Source organism: Cervus canadensis, chromosome 25, assembly GCF_019320065.1.
Source record: "Cervus canadensis isolate Bull #8, Minnesota chromosome 25, ASM1932006v1, whole genome shotgun sequence".
NCBI classification, from domain to species: domain Eukaryota; kingdom Metazoa; phylum Chordata; class Mammalia; order Artiodactyla; family Cervidae; genus Cervus; species Cervus canadensis.
Window position 1 is genome coordinate 28,956,656 of NC_057410.1, and position 18,036 is coordinate 28,974,691.

Here is an 18,036-nt window from a genome sequence, read left to right on the forward strand (position 1 = left end):
ATTTCTTCAACTCTCCTTCCCACTACCCCTTTATCACAGCATTTTATTATTGTTTTTATTTTTTTATCACAGCATTTTAAATTGTCTAAACCTCTCACATGTTCCCAACTCCAGCTACCTCCTCTTCTCAACCAACCTTCTTAAAACAGCTCCACTCCATTTCTTTCCTCTCATACTTTCCTGAGCCCAGTACCATGCAGCTTCCACCTTCAAGGCCACTGAGAATGTCCCTGCATCCAAATCTAACAGATACATATCATCTTTATCCTGCTTGACCCCTCTGGGACCATTAGATACAGTTTGCATTCCATCTTGAAATATCTTCTTTCACTGGCTTCCACATGACTACTCCTGACCACTTCCTTAGCTCTCTTTGCCTCTCCACCTTCCTCTGGCCCTCCCTCGAGAGCCGCTCAGGGTTCTATTCCAGGGCCTCTTTCATTTGTGTTCTGCACCTCTCCCTGGACACTCATCCACTCCCAGGGCTACAGGCTGGTGACTCCTCCATCCAAGAGCTCTCTCGCCAGCCCAGATCCATGATGCCCCCTGCCTAATTTGGAAGTCTCACAGGACTTCACACTCAAATGGTCCAAAAGTGAACTCATTACCAGCCTTCTCAATGTTCTCTTGTCAAATGTTCTCTTGTCCTCGAGTTCCCTGGTTACGTGAATGGTACCATCTTCTGAAACCTAAACTCTGAGCTCCTCCCTCCATTTCCTCAGTTGATTTTTTTTTCCTTTTTATTTAATCTTCAAAGGTTACTTTGTCTTTCTCATTCAAAACATCAACACAACACTAAAACCTAGATAAAGCTTTTTCTTCTGGTTGATGTAAAATTCTTTTCCTTAAAAGCATTTTAAAAAGAAGTGGTAACTTTAACTAAGGATAACATCAAAAAAAAAAAGAAAAAAAGGATAACATCACCAATTGTGGGGCAGACAGTCGTTGTGGGTCTCCTGATGTAAGGCATGGAAAAGCTCTCAGCATCACTGCTGCCAAAAATGCACCACCTGAATTTAACGATGAGGAAACATCTAAATTGAGGATCATTCTACAAAACAACGTAGCCTGTAATCTTCAAAAATGTCAGTATCATGAAAATCAAGGAAAAACTGAGGAGCTGTTCCAGAAGGAAACTAGAGACATTACAACCAAAAGGAGCACGTGATCTTAAACGGGCTCCTGGATAAGGAAGAAAAAAAAACTACTGTAAAGAAAGTCACTGGAAGAACTGGTGGAATCTGCGAATGGCTTGATCACTGCATTGCAGTTATGGAAGAGAATGTTCTTATTCTTTGGAAACATAGGCTGAAACATTTAGCAGCAAAGAAGCATAGTATATGCACTTCCTCTCAGTTTAGAAAACAATACTATGTGTATGCACCTACACATAGTATTTTTTTTTTTTAATATAAGAGCTTTATTGAGATATGATTCACATACCACAAAGTTCACCCTTTTCAAGTGTACAATTTGGTGCTTTTTAGTATATTCACAAAGTTGTGCATGGATCACACTATCAAGAACATTGTCATCATCCCCAAAAGAAACCCCATATCTACTAGCAGTCACTCCCCATGCATTTCTTTAAAGAACTGGGGGAGCGGGGAGGGGGAAAAATACAATAAAATAAAGAACTGGAAAAATCTTCAAAACATTAACTGTGGTTATTTCTGGGTATTGGGATTATAGACGATTTTCATTTTCTTATTTATGTACTTCTATATTTTTATAATTTTCTGTGATAATTCCATTGACTTACAAATTCAAATAAAGATTATGTTTAAGGAACATAAAAGAAGGAATGAAAAGGCAACAAAAATTCCAATCTGTATACCAGGCTCAAGGAATGACCCCATTACATCGTGTGTGGTTTCCCAAATCCTAAAATTCACTCCCATCTAAAAGGCCTACCAGGTGACTAAGGTAGCCAATACCGCTCATTTCTACCATGCAGCCCAGCTGGCTCTGAGAGAGGGACGGGTTCAGCTAGTTCAATAAATAGCGACTGAGTATCTGCTGCCCGGCACTGCCCTAGCCGCTGTGTGTCTGCTCTGCTCATCCAGCTAACAAGTCAAGAGGGAGGCCAGTGCGTAGAATTAAGGCACGGTCGCTCACTAGAGAAAAGGAAGGCTGCTTAACTCCACTCAATTGGCCCAGGGCAGCCTTCAAAGAGAAAACACTCTGACACTCCTTAAGGTGATAGAGAGCTGGTGCAGGAAAAGACTTCTGAAAAGACCAATCTGATCGGTAATCATTAAAACACCACTTGAAAAAGTGATGGGGTGGGCCTGAAGGGAGAGTGTACCAAGGACACTGAGGAAGGTTGCCCAGGAGGAAGCCTGCATGAGGGCAAAGGGATTAGGGCACTTGCTTCTTAAAGCACTTTCAGTCAGGTTTATTCATTGTTAGAAAGTGAAAACACTGACCTCTGTGCTGTCTACCTATTACCCCACTGACTCAACCCCCAGGTTAATAGTGGTTCCAGTTCCTGTGTATACAGTGTTTTCTGCCCTTCTGAAAGACTGTAAATTCCTGGGCGGGGAGAGGTCTAAGTCTTACCCTTCTTTAAGTAAAGCACGCGTACATGCATGCTTAGGCGTGTCCAACTCTTTGCAACCCCAAGGACTGTAGCCCACCAGGCTCCTCTGTCCATGGAATTCTCCAGGAAAGAATACTGGAGTGGGTTGCCATTTCCTTCTCCAGGGGATCTTCCCAACCCAGGGATCAAACCTGTTCTTTTTCATCTCTTGCATTGGCAGACAAATTCTTTACCACTGTGCCACCTGGGAAGCCCTTTAAATAAAGCACCAAATACAAAATAAGCATTCAGGAAAATATTCGTCTTCATCTTTCCCACTCTCCTTTTCCTTCCGCCAAGTAGTAGTAGCAGTGGGAAAGATGAAAATTAATACATTTCCTGAATGCCTATTTTCTTTCTTTTTTTTTTTAGTTCTACCACTTTATTGCTACCAACCCATCTCCCTCCACCCTCGTGCACACATGCTCAGTCATGTGATCCCATGGACTGCAGCCCGCCAGACTCCTCTGTCCATGGACTTTTCCAGGCAAGAATACTGGAGTGGGTTGCCATTTCCTTCTCCTGAATGCCTATTTTCTATTTGGTGCTTTACTTAAGGATTAAGACTTAGACCTCTCTCCCTCACCCAGGAATTTACAATCTAGAAGGGGAGAAAACACTACACACAAGAACTGGAGCCATTACTAATGTGGGTGTTGAGTCAATGGGGTAATAGGTAGACGGCACAGATGTCTCTTGCACAAACTTGAATAAACTGTTTCCAGGTTCTGAAAAATGGTGTTGCACTTCACTCACATATGATGTGTATAAACCAAAAATCAGTATTAATGATACTTTAGAAGATATACAAAGGGTTTTTTCTTTTTTCTTAAAGACTTTTCACCTATGATCTTACTTGGGCTTCACAGTAGTGCTAGAAATTAGCCTGACTCTCATTTTCAAGTCAAGGACTCTTGAACCAGACAGAGTGAAATTAGTTTGTCCAAGATTACAAAGGTTACATCTAGGCTAGGACCTTTCCCACTACATCACTGGTCCCTTTTAAGTCTGGCATTTCTCACTACTTCTCACCACACACAAAAATAAACTGCAGCTGAGGTAAAGGCATAAAGCTGAAAATATACAACTCTAAGAATACCAGAAGGAAATACAGGGAAATATTTTTATAATATTGAGGTAGCATTTCACAAAAACCCCAAAACCACAGGCAGATTTGACTACATAAAACTTTAAAAATTCTATTTAAAGAAAGAAACATTAAAGTGGTTAAAGATGATTCATGGCTTTACTCCCCCTGCCTCATCATCATTTTACCTACTCACTGTTTTCCAAAATGGCCTCTGCTCTCCTGCAATTATTCCTTTCCTTGCAAATTTAAAAGTCACTTTAAGTTCCATGCAAAGTCCTGTTTTAATAAGAATTTAACTTAATCTAAAGCAAAAACTTTGTCTCTACAATATTAAGTCTTCCTATTCACAGACATGATAAAACTCCACCTAATCAAGCATTTGGGGAACTTCCTGGTGGACCAGTGAGTGGTGAGGACATGGTGCTTTCAATGCCCTGGTCCAGGTTCAATCCCTGGTCAGGTTAACTAAGATCCCACAAGCCATGCGGCACAGTCAAAAATCATAATAATTAAGCCCTTTTTGTCTTCCACTAAAATAATCTGATTTTCTTAATGCGTAACTTGCAATTTCCTGTTAAATTTACATCTATAAATGTAAACTTTTTTATTGTGAATGATATCATTCTACGATATTTTTATGGTTGATTATTGTCCTCATATTTTATTTATATGAGTTGTTTGTTAATCATACATCTGGCGATGCAGCTGAACTCACTGGCCTTAGTATTTTGTCAATTTGATTCTCTTTGTGAATGGATATATCATGTGAAAATACTTATTATAAAAATATGAAAACTGGAGTTTCCTGGTGGTTCAGTGGTTAAGAATTGCCTGCCAATGCAGGGGGCAGGGGTCCTATCCCTGCTCCAGGAAGATTCCACATGCTGTGGGGCAACTAAGCCCTTACACTGCAACTATTGAAGCCCACACACCCTAGAGTCCACACTCTGAAACAAGAAGCCATCGCAATGAGAAACCCATGCACTGCAACCAAAGAAAGCCCACCTGCAGAAATGAAGACCCAGCACAGCCAAAAATAAATAAATAATAATAATGACTTTTGGGTGGCCAGTAGCTCTAATAGAATATTAGTTTTGACTGTAAACATTCTTTTCTTGTAACTATTTTCATAGAAATGTTTCAAATATTTTCCCACAAAACACAACTTCCACTCTAAAAGAAAGTTCAAAGATAAATGAAAAATAAGAGAAAAATATTTTAAAAGCATATGACAAGTGAAAAGTTAGTGTAACATGGAGAAGATTTCTCCCAATCAATACAAAATAGACAAATGATCTACTTTTTCCTTAACAGGCAAGAGATGTAAATAGGCAGTTTATAAAAACAATTAAAATGGTCAAAAAGCAACAAGAGATGTTCAACTTCACTATTAATGATATGCAAATTAAAATAATGAAATTATTATTTTTTACCTATCAAGTTGGCAACTGTATAAAAAATTCATAGCATCCAGTATTGCCAAGATTGCAGGACTGGGCACTCTCACACATGGCTCTGAATGTGTAAACTGTTACAAACCCCTGAAACTCAACTTTGCAGGACCTATTAAAATTTTAAATGCCCATTTCCTACCTATAAATCTATCTATAAAAACAAAAGGATCCCTCCAACTAATAAAAAAAATTAAAAAAAATAAATTCAAAAAAAAAAAAAACAAAAGGATCACTATAAGGACGTTCATTACAGCATGGTTTATAAAACAAAAAAACTGGAACTAACCTGAATGTTCCTTGAGGATGGGCCTAGACAAACTAAACTACAAATTGCTGGAATACTGAAACAATTTTTAAAATGTGAAACTAAAAAAAAAATAATAAAATGTGAAACTACTTAGAAGATGTGTAAAACACTTTTGTCTGGGCCACTTCGGGGCTCAAAAACAAATTCTGGATGAAAAAAAAAGTTGTTTTGTTTTTTTTTTAAGTTTTTATGAACATAGATAAAAGCCTGGTGGTATACACAACAAACTGATAAAAGTGACTACCTTCAGGAGCATGGAGTAGCATACAGATGGCAAAATTTTTTTTTGCCTTTTAATTGTTTTGTGCTGTGTGGATTTATTAAAATAAGCATGAGCTATTTTTTTAAAGTATTTACTGGCTGAATCAGGTGTTAGTTGCAGCAGCCCGCTAAGGAGTTGCAGCACACGGGCTTAACTGCCCAGTGGTATGTGGGATCTTAGTTCCTCCACCAAGTATGGAACTCATATCCTACCCCCTCCCCATTACAAGGCGGATTCTTAATCACCGGACCACCAGGGAAGCCCCTGAGCTATTTTTTTTTTCTTAATTAAAGATTTATTTCTGATAATCTCACTCAATTTGATCTGTTCTATGATGATCTTAAGACCACAAAGATTTGCTGTCAATTGGTAAAAAAAAAATGGAGTGCTCACAGAAACAAAATCTATGTACATAAAGTGGCTGGAAATTGTCTTCATTCATAAACAAAGATTTTTTTTCTTTAGGCATCTCCCTTAATTCCCCTACACTCACAACCTGACAGCACCTAAATAAAACGGACATTTCCTTCCATCAAGTGCATTAATGCATAGTCCATCTCTAGCAGAAAGTGAAAACGTTAGTCCCTCAGTTGCATCCAACTCTCTGCAACCTCATGGGACTGTGGCCCGCCAGACTCCTCCATCCATGGAATTATCCAGGTAAGAAAACTGGAGTGGGTTGCCATTTCCTTCTTCAGGCGATCTTCCCAACCCAGGGATCGAACCCAGGTCTCCTGCATTGCAGGCATATTTTTTTACCCTCTGAGTCACTGGGGAAGCCCATCTTTAGCAGGAAAGTTGGGAACAGAATTTAAAGAAAGGCTCGAGTTTTCCTAACGTAGCCGGGCCGACGGGCCACCCGTCATTGCCAAATCTCCAACAAGACCGCACTTTCTTACTGAGGAGAGCCCTATGCCTTTTCGGGGAGGAAGCCAAAGTTAGATGCTGGATGGTCTAGAAATAAAGGCGTAAGCGCTATAAGGAAATCAAAAACTCAACATTCAAAAAACTAAGATCATGGCATCCAGTCCCATCACTTCATAGCCACAGATGGGGAAACAATGGAAATAGTGACAGACTTTATTTTCTTGGGCTCCAAAATCACTGCAGATGGTGACTGCAGCCATAAAATTAAAAGATGTTTGCTCCCTGGAAGAAAAGCTATAACCAATCTGTACAGCATATTAAAAGGCAAAGACATTACTTTGCCGACAAAGATCCGTCTAGTCAAAGCTGTGGTTTTTCCAGTAGTCATGTACGGATGTAAGAGTTGAACCATAAAGAAGGCTGAGCGCTGAAGAATTGATGCTTTTGAACTGTAGTGTTGGAGAAGATTCTTGAGAGTCCCTTGGACTGCAAGGGGATCCAACCAGTCAACTCTAAAGGAAATCAATCCTGAATATTCATTGCAGGGACTGATGCTGAAGCTGAAGCTCCAGCACTGTGGCCACCTGAGGCGAAGAGCCGACTCTTTAGAAAAGACCTTGATGCTGGGAAAGACTGAAGGCAGAGGAGACGACAAAAGATGAAATAGTTGGACGGCATCACGGACTCAACAGACATGAGTCTGGGCAAGTTCTACGAGATGGTGAAGGACAGGAAGCCTGGCGTGCTTAAGTCCATGGGGTCCCAAAGAGTCGGACACGACTGAGCGACTTAACAACAGGAGAGTCCTATGCATTTTCGGAGGTGAGGAAGCCAATATTACATACTGGACGGTCTAGAAATAAAGGCGGAAGCCGTATGAGGAAATCAAAGGCTTCGAAGTGCGCCGAACATGCCAGGGAATCCTTTCTCAGACTGGAGTTGAGTGTACTCAGCAAGAGCGTGCAAAAAACTTAACTCCCCTCCCAGCTGACAGGCGGCCCTCGGAATTTGCAGATCTGCGTCTGATGGACAGCTCGTGTAAAGATGATCCCGACAGAGCTACGTGAAAGGCCTCGTACGAACTATTCTGGCACTATTTGGGGCTCCAGGCTCATAAGCGACAAGGAGAACATCTGCGAGGAAAGGAGAGTGATGACGCTTCTTCAAGGAGTCCTAACCAACTCACCTAGCAAAACCCTCAACAAACGCTCGGCACACCAACATTTCAGGGCCTTCTTTCCTGCCCAGAATCAAGATGGCCGCGGGGGCGCGCCCGCAACACGGCGCACGCGCCGTACCGTCGATCCTCCCTCTTCCCGTCCTTCAGCGCGCAGCCGGCACTGCCCACTCACCAGCTGCACTCCCTCGGTGCGCCCTCAGCCTCACCCCCTTTCTGTCTGCCCCCGCCCGGAAGTGGATAGTGCTGCACTGAGGAGAGGACGGAGGGGGAGGGGAAGTGCTTCCGGGGAAACGGGCCCCGGGTTGGTGTTTGTAAACTTGCCTCGGTCCCGGCGGGGGCAGCGGCGGCCACGGGGTTGGCACGGAGTGCTGCGGCCTGGAGGAGGCGCCGCGCAGCGAGGGAGACAGCGGGAGGCCGCGCCTGGCAGGTAAGAGCACGCCCCAGGGAGCTCAGCGTCGTGGAGGCAGGCGGCAGCGCTCCAGCAGCTCGCAGGCCGTGGGGCACCGCGCGGGAAGGGGGAGGGGAGGGAAGGAGGAGCCCGGGGCGAAGGGAGGGTGGTCCAGAGGAGAGGTAGGGGCTGCGCGCACACCGCTGTGCAGTCGCGTCACCGGCCGGACTGAGGGGGTTTGCTCGGAAGGGACGCGGGCGCGAGCACGCACCTTGCGCGCTCCTGGGCTCTCTTCTCCGGGTGCGTGCGGCGGGCGCAGCGGCTGGCTGGCTGGCGGCTGGCTGGCTGGCTGGCTGACTGGAGGGAGGGAGGGAAGATGGGAGGGAACGCGCAGCGTTGGGCTTCGTCTCCTTGTCTTCCACCTCCGCACAGAGTTTACGTACCTTGGGGCGGTCTCGGAGAATGCACACGTGTGGGCCGGCCTGGGCTCGTACTGCCGGTCCGGTTTCTGCCTGCTGCTCAAGCGCCCAGCGTTAACCCCTGAGCTTTTCTCCACCCCACTTCTGGTCGCCTTAATAGAGTGCGAGCTTCGCGGGCCGGCCCACTGGACACAAAAGCCCTAGAGGGCCTCCGCCCCCTTCTTCCAGTCCTAAGTTGGCAAATCCTAGCAACTGGCCTGCTGCAGTGCCTCCACTAGAGGCCGAAGTTACTTTTGCTCCTATCGGTGGCCTGGAGACCAGTTTCTTCTCATGACCTAGAAAGAAAACTGATGTCTTCGTTTAGAGTCGCACAGAGAGCGCCTGGCAAAAGAGATCAGCCCACTGAAGGTTGTATGGCCTGAGGATGTTGCACCTAACAGCTCCATTTCCCTTTTTGGTTTCAGGTTTCTGAAACAGATCGTGAATTTCATTCAGAGAATTCAGCTGGAGAACCAAGACTGGCAGACTTTTTCTTCAGACAATAGGCAGGAGCCAAGCAGAGACCAGGGATTCTTGGAGCATCTATCTTTACTTTGGAGGACACTAAATTCTGTTTGAAGACAAAGGCACTTCAGTATGGCAGCAGGACTGAAGGGACACGAAAGAGTTGTTACAGTGATTTGGTGACAGTTCTTCAAACAACAGTGTCTTAAGGAAAGGTGGAGCAAGAAACTCGAACTTTTTGAGTTGCATTAAGTGAGAAATCAGCATGGCTCAGGTAAAAAGCTCTAGAGTCCTCCTCCTCCTTCAAGATCACTGGGAAGCGTGTTTGCAGTTTCACTCTTGAATGCTGCCTTAGTCAACATATTGACCAACCCAGTGAGCCAAGCTCTGTATTAAACACCAGGGGGAGATCTAGAGGAAGGAAAGGAGACAGGCCACAGCCCCTGCCTTCAGGGAGCTTCCAGTCAAATGAAGGAGGTAGGCTATACTGCATCACAGGCCCTGATGGGACATTTACAAAGCAACATGTACTCAGTCTACACTTGGTACAATAACTTTTGAGGGGCATGAGGGAGTAAACAGTCTGGTGAATGCTTCATTTGTTTTTTTTTCAACAGGAATTTATTGAGCTCCTGTTACATGCAAGGCATTGTGCTGGGGATACAAAGATGAATAAAATTGACCCTGACCCCAGCAGGCTTCCAGGCTAGTTGGGTTGGGGTTGGGGGAGATGAAGAGACAATCTGTTATTTATCTTTATATACACAACACTGTGTGGTGGCTGGCTAGTAGAACAGACTCAATGAGTCTGTTGATTGAAGGAATATGCAATCATGGATGTATGTACACCGTAGAGGAGGGAATGAGCCTTCTGCCTGGATGAAAAAAGAAGTTGAAGCTGGAAGGATGTATAGGATTTTGCTAGATAAACAAGTAGAACAGAGCATTCAGACAAGCACAACGGCATGGGCAGAGACTTAAGAGTCCTGGGAGGATATGGTGAGGTGGAGAGTACTGCGGGTAGTTTGCTAGTTAAGGAGGAACGGGTTGGGGTGAGGGGCAGATGGTTAAAGACAGGAGATAGTGATAGACGGCCACGTTAGGGTGAGGGAGTTGTTTCCTGGAGAAGTAAGTTGAGTGTGACTGAAGGGCTTTTTATGCCTTGCTGAGGAATTAGACTTTATTCCATAAGGGATGGGGACTCTCTGAAAAGTGTTAAGCAGGAGAGTGACATAAGATCAGTGTATTTGGAAGGTAGTTGTCCTTCCAAATCCCCCTTGTGGGGATACAAGATGGATTGGAGAGACAGGATGGCTTAACAGGTTATTGTAGTTATCTGGAGAGAAAAGCTGTCTGTAGCATCCCCGGAGCTTTTGCCATCTTCCTTCCAGGGACCCTACCCTACCAGCCTCACCAGGAAGAAATCACTGGCTTTCTTCCAGCTGCATGCACAGCTTCCTTCTTTTCCATACAGAGGAGGAGCCATGCAGTTTCTTCTTCCTTTGTTTGCAACCCACTTCACAGCATTGTGTTCACTCTAGCTCTGAGAAGACTGCTTTATCCTAACTGCTAACTTTGTACTGGGTGCTGCTTTTGTATGTTAACTTAACTCATCAACCCTGTGAGGGTAGATACTGTGATAAACATTTTGCATTTAAGGAAACTGAGGCTTAAAGAGGTGGAGTAAACTGCTTTAGATTGTACAGTGCAAACAGCAGAGTTAAGTCTTGCTTCCAGACCTTTCCCTTCAAAGTCCTTGAAGATGAAAGAGGGGGTTCCTGGGATGTACTGATCACCTGAAAGGAATTTCTTTTTAAATTACTTGTGGAAGTTTGCTATCCAACTGTTTCTTAAAAGTGTTTCTTTGGTAAGAAAAGGATATTGTCTAGTGCTGGCTAAACAAAGTCAGTTGGAAGAATGTAGCGATTTTCCTAAACATCCCTTACTTAAGTAATTTTTAAACTGTATAGCAAGGACTGTGAAAAATATGAATATGCACACATGAATGGTGAGGATGGAGAGGAGGAAGAAAAATTGTATATTCAACTCCAAAATCCTCCCAAGTGGTTTAATTTTTATCTTTGTTATAAAATAAAAAATTTTTATATTTGACAACACGTAGAGAATTTTAAATCTAAAGGGAGAAATGACCTAATTTTACTGATACATGTTTGTAGAGCTTAATAGACTATACATTTGGCACCAGTGAGATCTGCCAGTCAGAAGCGGGTTCTGTGTAGCTAAGTGTCATCAAGAGAGAAAGAAGAAAGTTCCCCTAGAAATCTCCCATGTCAGTGGGTCAACAGGACGGACTCTTGGTATTTCTAAGCCTCATGTGGCTTCAGAGTAATATATAGATACACACTTTACCCAGCCCAGTGCTGATGACAAAAGTGTCAGTAGCATCTGATGATTCTCTTGGTCTGTGTCTGAATGCTGACACTTGACAAAATGAATAACTGGTCCTGGTGAGATGGGTTAGGGAGGACTCTCGAAGGAAGCGGGGTTTTGTGGTAAGGAGGGACGCTCCTTGGAGAGAAGCTGCACATTAGTAGCTGGGTGTTTAAGGTAGTTCTTTGGAAATTGGCAGTCTGTTTTTGCCCTGCCCTGCCAGGTGACCTGACACCTCATCTCCTTTCAACTTAGGCAAGTCTCCTGGCTTGTGAAGGCCTAGCAGGTGTGAGTTTGGTTCCCACTGCAGCCAGCAAGAAGATGATGCTGAGCCAGATTGCCAGCAAGCAGGCCGAGAATGGAGAGCGGGCAGGTAGCCCTGATGTGCTGAGGTGCTCGAGTCAGGTACAGCACTTGAGTCCATTGCGGCACCTGGGGGTCGGGTGGCCCAGGCTCTCTGCCAGGAGATGCCCAGCTTTGATCCTCAGTGCTTCTGTTTAGGGAAGTGGGAAAGGGGTACAGCTGGGCCATGAGTGTGGGTATTTTAGAGGGTACAGGAAAGGAAGGTCTTTTCTGTACAACAGCTCGCTAAAACCAAGGTACTTGGAGAGGAGATGGATGTGTACTTTCTCTAAAGCTCTGGGCAGGTGATTCACAAGTTGTCTCAAAGCACCTTTGTGGCCTCCTGTCTTGTGTTCTGAGATTGACTGTGCATTTAGATTTGATTTGTATTTAAAGGGCCACCGAAAAGACAGTGATAAATCCCGGAGCCGCAAAGACGATGACAGCTTGGCTGAGGCCTCTCATTCAAAAAAGACTGTTAAAAAGGCAGGTAATGGGGAATTCCTTGGCAGTCCAATGATTAGGACTCCACGCTTTCATTGTTGAGCGCTCGGGTTCATTCCCTGGTCAGGGAACTGAGATCCCACAAGCCACGCAGAGCAGCCAAAAAAGAAGAAGAAAAAGGCAGGTAATGGGGAAACCCCCAGACTTGTTCAGTTTGGGGAATAAGGCAGCCCTCTTCTTTCTTCCCTCTCTGGCTTAGCCCTGAGCTCTCCTCACAGCTGGTGAGTTGAGTCACCCTGGCTTCATCCAGAGACCACTTTGGCAATTGATCTCTGCCCTCTGTGAAACATCCTTGGTAAGGGGAGGGTCGGGGGAACATAAGGTCCTGTGACAGAGGGGCAGGCAGTCTCCCTCTAAGGTCAGTTCAGAGTGTGAGGTTTGACCGAGCAGACAGCTTGCTCACCCTACCTCCTTCATCCAAGGGTCTGTTAACTCTGAGGGTTATGGGAGATGACAGCATCAGAGAAGTTACTTTGTCCAGCAGGGCCAGGGCAGAATGGAGGCAAGAAGGGGGCAGAGGGGTAGGATAGCCTCATGACGTGCCTGACTCTTGCCCCCAGGTGGTGGTAGTGGAACAAAATGGTTCTTTTCAAGTAAAGATTCCCAAAAATTTTGTTTGTGAACACTGCTTTGGAGCCTTTAGGAGCAGTTATCACCTCAAGAGGCACATCCTTATTCATACCGGTAAGTCTTGCTCACATTCAGAGGGGGAGCATAGTCCATAGTTTGTATTATGTTTGTGTGTAGCTCCTGTTGGGTTTATTTTAAGGAGCAAGTATTAGAAATAGGGGAAGAAGGTAAGTGAATGAGGCAGAAGAGATTATATGTATCTGGTATTGCTGAGACCAGCAGCTTTGGGGACCTTTCCTCATTAGCACATTATTAAAAGGTAAAGATTTCTGGGAAGATACCTGGAGTGAGGTCCCTGCCGTCTATACCTCCTGATGCTCCCTTCTCTCTGATTGGGCCAGGTGAGAAGCCATTTGAGTGTGACATATGTGATATGCGTTTCATCCAGAAGTACCACCTGGAGCGTCACAAGCGTGTACACAGTGGGGAAAAGCCCTACCAGTGTGAACGGTGTCACCAGGTAAGCTCACGTGTCATGCAGTCACACCCACACACAAACTTTCTTCCCCAAGAGCCAGGGCTCGCCCCCACTCCCTGCCTGACAAGGGGCCACCTCGCATTCCTGGCCATGATGGTGTTAGTACTTCGGGGCGAGGTATATCTTTCTGGCCTTATATAGGTATATCTTTCGGTCCCTCAGGGAGGGGCCATTAAAATAATTGTAATAATAATAATAGCATTTCTTGAGTACTTACTGTGTACCAGGCACAGTGAGAGGGTATATGACGTTACCTTCACATTAACTCCATGAGGTAGCTGTGTTGCCTTCGTTTTGGCCATGGGGAGATTGAGATTTAGAGAGGTTGAGTTTCCCAAGGACACAGCAGATCAGGGATAGAGACGCATTGACTGGAACTTCAGAACAGGTACGCTTAGGAGGAAGAGATAAAAATCCCTGCCCTGGGGGAGCGGTCAATGCCTGATGTGTTGTGACTGTAAAATCCAGGACCAAAACGAGACAAGAACAAGAGATGAGAAATGATGACAGTGAACACTTTCTGGACGCTTGACTGGGTCTCAAGCGTTGCTCCACGCTCTCAGATTCTATCTGCAGAACCCTAGAATGAAAGCTCTGTGGGGCAGGGCCTTTGTCCCTCCGGTTCTCTGCTCTGTCCTCAGCCCCAGGAACTGTACCTGCCTTGAGATACTGAATAAATACTTGATAAATGAAGCAGCCGCTCTGTGAGTAGGTACCTTTAGCCCCATTTTACAGATGAGTGGACACATTCAGGGCTGAGACAGCTTGCCCAAGGTTGCATGGCTACTGCGCCCTAGGCCAAGATTGAGACTTCAGAGCTGTGTTCCTAACCACTACGCATTCATGCTGTCTGTGTACATGCCAAGGGAATGTAGAATGGGACGTGCGCCTCTCCCATTTGGGAGAGACCACTCTAGCTGATAGGTAACCAAGTTTCTTCTCTCAGGCACTTAACCCTCCATTTCTTCTCAGTGTTTTTCTCGGACAGATCGATTACTCAGACACAAACGGATGTGCCAAGGGTGCCAGTCCAAGACTTCCGACGGGCAGTTTTCTCTCTAGGCGCAGGGGCCCCGGGTGGTGGGAGTGATCAGAAGAATCCACCGAAGAGTGCAGCCCCTCTGGTCTGATGGTCCCACCACCGCCCCGTCTGTACCTGTCTCCCTCCTGGAGTGGACCCAGGAGACCGGAAGAGTGCATCAGGGGACGGCAGGCCCCAGAGCTTCAGCTCTGTAAATAATCTGAGACTCTGAGTATCTCGGGGAAGTTCCTTCAGCATTCCTGGGTAGGGAAGCTAGTCCCCAGACCCTTGGCTGAGGTCGCAGGTGGGGACTCAAGGTGCAGGACCAAGACTGAAGTGTGGTTCCCACAACCCTGGACTCCCGCTGGCAGCTGAGATGGAAGAAATTGGGGAGAGGGATTTGTTTGTTTGTTCTGTTCTCGTTTTTGTTTATCCAAAAGCAGTTTCAACAGGCACACTGTGGAAATAGGTAATATGGAGGTATAGAGTCCTGGTCAAAGCAGGGACTATGGCTGGTCCAGCCCTCCCCCAAATTGAGTTTTTAGTTGCAGTTGATCCTTGATGTTCCACAGCCCTGTACCTCACCTCCTGTTTGAAGGAGAACAGGATCAGGGATGGCAGCTGTGCTTACTTTGGCCTCCTTATACACTGTAAGGACAAAAGGAAGAGCAGTGGGAGGAGCAGACAAGGGCTGGATCCAGGAAGAGTAGGCAGGTATCTCTCATTTCCTTCAGGGAAGAGCAGGAGTTGTGGCCCAGGCTATTGCAGTGGCCGGTGCCACACTGGTACCTAATGGGGTCAGCTCAAGTGCCTTTTGGAGGAAACTTGGGTGAGAGTGGCCCTTGAAGCCCCTTCCCTTTCTCTCTTTGGGTAGTTGATCTTGGAGATAGTTTTTGGCTACCTCGCTGATACTGACTGACTCCTAAGCCAGGCAGAGGTGTTGAGCAGGGAGTCATGGATGTTACAGTGGGTTCTTTCTCCTTGTGCCCTCTTAGGAACCACCCAAGACTAGCCCCAAGTTGGGTGACAGCTGTTCAAGAAACAAAGGAATTTGGTGTCCCCTGACGTGACTGTTGAACAGCGTGAGCTGTTCTCCTCGCTCATGTCCTATCACTATATTCAGGTAGAGGAGACAAGGGTCTAGCTTTTGGTCCCAAAGGAAAAGATCTTGGCTTCCTTCTTGATGGCCGTCCCTACGCAACAAAGAACTGTGGGGGTGGTGGGGGCGTGCTGCGGAGAAAACACCGAAGAAGAAACCTAATGTAGGTTTTACTCTTAACTGTATTCTTTGCTCTTCTCTGCTCCAACACCACCACCTTATCTACACCCTCCCCAGAAGTGATCAGGGGTGTGTGTGAGAGCATGTGTGTGGTATGTGAGTGTTCGTGTTTGTATGCTTGGAGATGGCGTATTATTGAGCCAAACCCTTCTCTAGCCCCAGCTCGGGAGGACAAGCGTGAAACAGCTTCTCCTGACTACCCCTCCCCCAAAACCTGAAGACCTGAACCTTGAGGTTCGAGAGGAGCTGAAGAACTCAGCTCGAGGGGCCTGGAGGGCTTCACTTTGGAGGGTTTTTTTAAGATTGATTCAACAGACTGCTGGTTAGGATGTTGCTTACCCAAGCCAGGGCTTGTGAATATGAATTTTCTAAAGTGAAATAAAAACCCTCTTTCTTCCTGCTAAGGAAAGGATCCTTATGGGAGGTTCCGGGGGTTTGGTTGACTCCCAGGTTGTGGGCTGTCCTGACATATGGGGGTGTGGTGAGTAATTAGAGAAGAATCATGGAGACTTGGTGCACTTAACCAGGCTGTCAGTGGGGGGTCTGAGATGGCAGTCTGCAGGAAGTGATTTCCTTTCACAGAAAAGGTAGGCAACAGCACACTCCTGTTACCTCTTCTAAAGGAAATGGTGGGGGGGCGGGGGGGGTCTCCATACCTCTGAGGTGTGAGGATTTGGGGAAAAGAAAGGCATGGCACCCTTTAACTCTTCCCTGACAGCATCTGAGATCCTATGGGGAAATGCTGGGGAACGTGCCTGCAGCCTGTTCTCTCCTAGTTTGTGTTGGCACGTTTGACATGGTCCAGAAACTAGACAGCGAGTCCTAAAACCAGCCCTTGGTCCCTGCAAGTTGGGCCTCTTTGTGCATGTGAGCCAGCCCTTGTCCGAGAGCTCCGCTGGGGACTGGGGTTTGTCTGGGACACACTTAGAAAACTGTTCTTCCAGACGGTGCTTTTGAAAGTGGAAGACTTTGCTCCCTGCCACCTGCAACTAGGCAGTTTAGGATTGGGGGTGTGTGTGGAGAGAATCACGTTAGTGAGGTGTGCCCTTGCATGTGCGAATGTGTGTTTAGGTCCGAATGTGCCCTAGCCCCCTGCAGGCCTCGACTTCCTGCTTCAGTGTGTGGGGGAAGAGGGAACTTCTAAGCATATGTGCAGAGAGCCATACCAGAACCACCCCTGCCGAGGACTGGGTGAGTGGAAACTCAGGAGCAGGTGGTTAGCTCAGTTGTCCAGGTGCTGATGTTCATGAAGCTGTGGGTTTGTGAGGAGAGGGGAACCGGGAGGCAAAAGGAGTGACCGCGCCCAAGAGTCCCACTTACACCCCAGGGAGATCACAGGCCACTGCAAAGGCTCCTGGGCCCGACATTCCACCCCTCTACTGGGTGGGGTCTAGCACTGGAAAGATGCCTCAGGTGTGTCTGGAGTGAAGGGGATGGCGGTGGGACCAGCTCTTAAGAGACCAGGACATGAGATTCGGGGACCTGGGAAAGAGCGCAAATTCCTGGGTGAGCTGCTGGACCGGACCCCACCAGCCCTGCCCTTCCCAGCACCTCAAGTCTTCTCCGTCCACCCCGCCTCCAACAACCTCTTGTCATCACTTAGCTACTGATTGTGCCCCGTGGCTTGACATTGGAGGGTTAAATGAGGTGTGGGGTCCCACCACAACGTTTACCCTCTCCCCAGATGTTCTCTGCCTCCTATGTGGCCCTGGGGCTTTTATCTTAATCCCTCCCACCCCACCCTTCCTCTCCACCTTTTTTTTTTTTTTAATATACTTATTTTGCTATTAGGGGAGGGGACTATCAAATGAACAAGATCACTTTTAAATGGTAGTTTTTATAAGATGTTATAAACTTGTATCTTTTTACCATTAAAGTGCAGTGTATGTTCCTTCGTGATATATTTAGGATATTTAAATAAAGAAAAAGGGGCTTTTGTACATACTATCTCCTCTTTGGGAAGAATATCCTTAGAAGTTTTCTCACTGGGGCCAAAGTAGTTTTCTTTTCTCCCCACCAAATGTAACCAACCACCCCACAACTTCCAGCACCCTGTGAGCTCCCCTTCCGCAGAGGAACAACAAGGAGAAGTAAAAACAGGCTGTCAGTTCTGAATAAGGAAAGAAAATACATGTAGCAGGACAGAACGAGGCTAGACACCAGCCAAGGCAGTGTTTCTCCAAGTGTGGTCTGCAGCGCTCCTTTGTCAGCTTCACGTGAGGATTCACTGGCCCACCCAGCCCAGTGCTGCTGCTTCTCCCCACACAGCCCATATCACAGCCCATGTCTTCTCTTGTGCACAGTTAAGTTTGAGAAACACTCCCCCACCCTGCCCTCAG

The 18,036-nt window shown here is 46.2% G+C and overlaps 2 protein-coding genes across 10 annotated transcripts in view; one reads left to right on the forward strand and one right to left on the reverse strand.

Moving 5' to 3' along the window:
- CSAD (cysteine sulfinic acid decarboxylase) overlaps positions 1 to 8,714 on the reverse strand; it is a 49,789-nt gene extending 41,075 nt beyond the window's left edge. For 2 of the 7 annotated variants that reach the window (XR_006265372.1, XM_043446589.1), the window contains exon 1: positions 925 to 944. The gene's annotated coding sequence lies outside the window, so the exon portion shown is untranslated. Of the gene's footprint in view, positions 1 to 924; positions 945 to 7,747; positions 7,897 to 8,062; positions 8,162 to 8,400; positions 8,496 to 8,572 lie in introns of those variants that run through there. The other 5 variants (XM_043446585.1, XM_043446586.1, XM_043446588.1 and 2 more) reach the window with 5 other exon arrangements.
- Positions 8,032 to 17,499, forward strand: ZNF740 (zinc finger protein 740). Of its 3 annotated transcripts, none has more exons than XM_043446592.1 (7): positions 8,032 to 8,168; positions 9,013 to 9,529; positions 11,699 to 11,848; positions 12,182 to 12,271; positions 12,850 to 12,973; positions 13,261 to 13,379; positions 14,370 to 17,499. In XM_043446592.1, exons 2-7 carry the CDS (start codon positions 9,521 to 9,523, stop codon positions 14,457 to 14,459), a joined length of 582 nt encoding a protein of 193 aa, XP_043302527.1. In that variant the 5' UTR covers positions 8,032 to 8,168; positions 9,013 to 9,520; the 3' UTR covers positions 14,460 to 17,499. The 3 variants fall into 3 exon arrangements, with proteins under 3 accessions (XP_043302527.1, XP_043302528.1, XP_043302526.1); XM_043446593.1 differs by having other exon boundaries at positions 9,013 to 9,326; positions 11,667 to 11,848; XM_043446591.1 differs by having other exon boundaries at positions 9,013 to 9,326.
- Positions 17,500 to 18,036: the final 537 nt, after the last annotated feature.

Bases quoted from the DNA above. Each gene is read 5' to 3' on its own strand.
- ZNF740 (XM_043446592.1), top strand. The intron at 11,849-12,181 runs GTACAGCACTTG...TTGTATTTAAAG, and splicing joins TGCTGAGGTGCTCGAGTCAG to GGCCACCGAAAAGACAGTGA. The intron at 12,974-13,260 runs GTAAGTCTTGCT...TGATTGGGCCAG, and splicing joins GCACATCCTTATTCATACCG to GTGAGAAGCCATTTGAGTGT.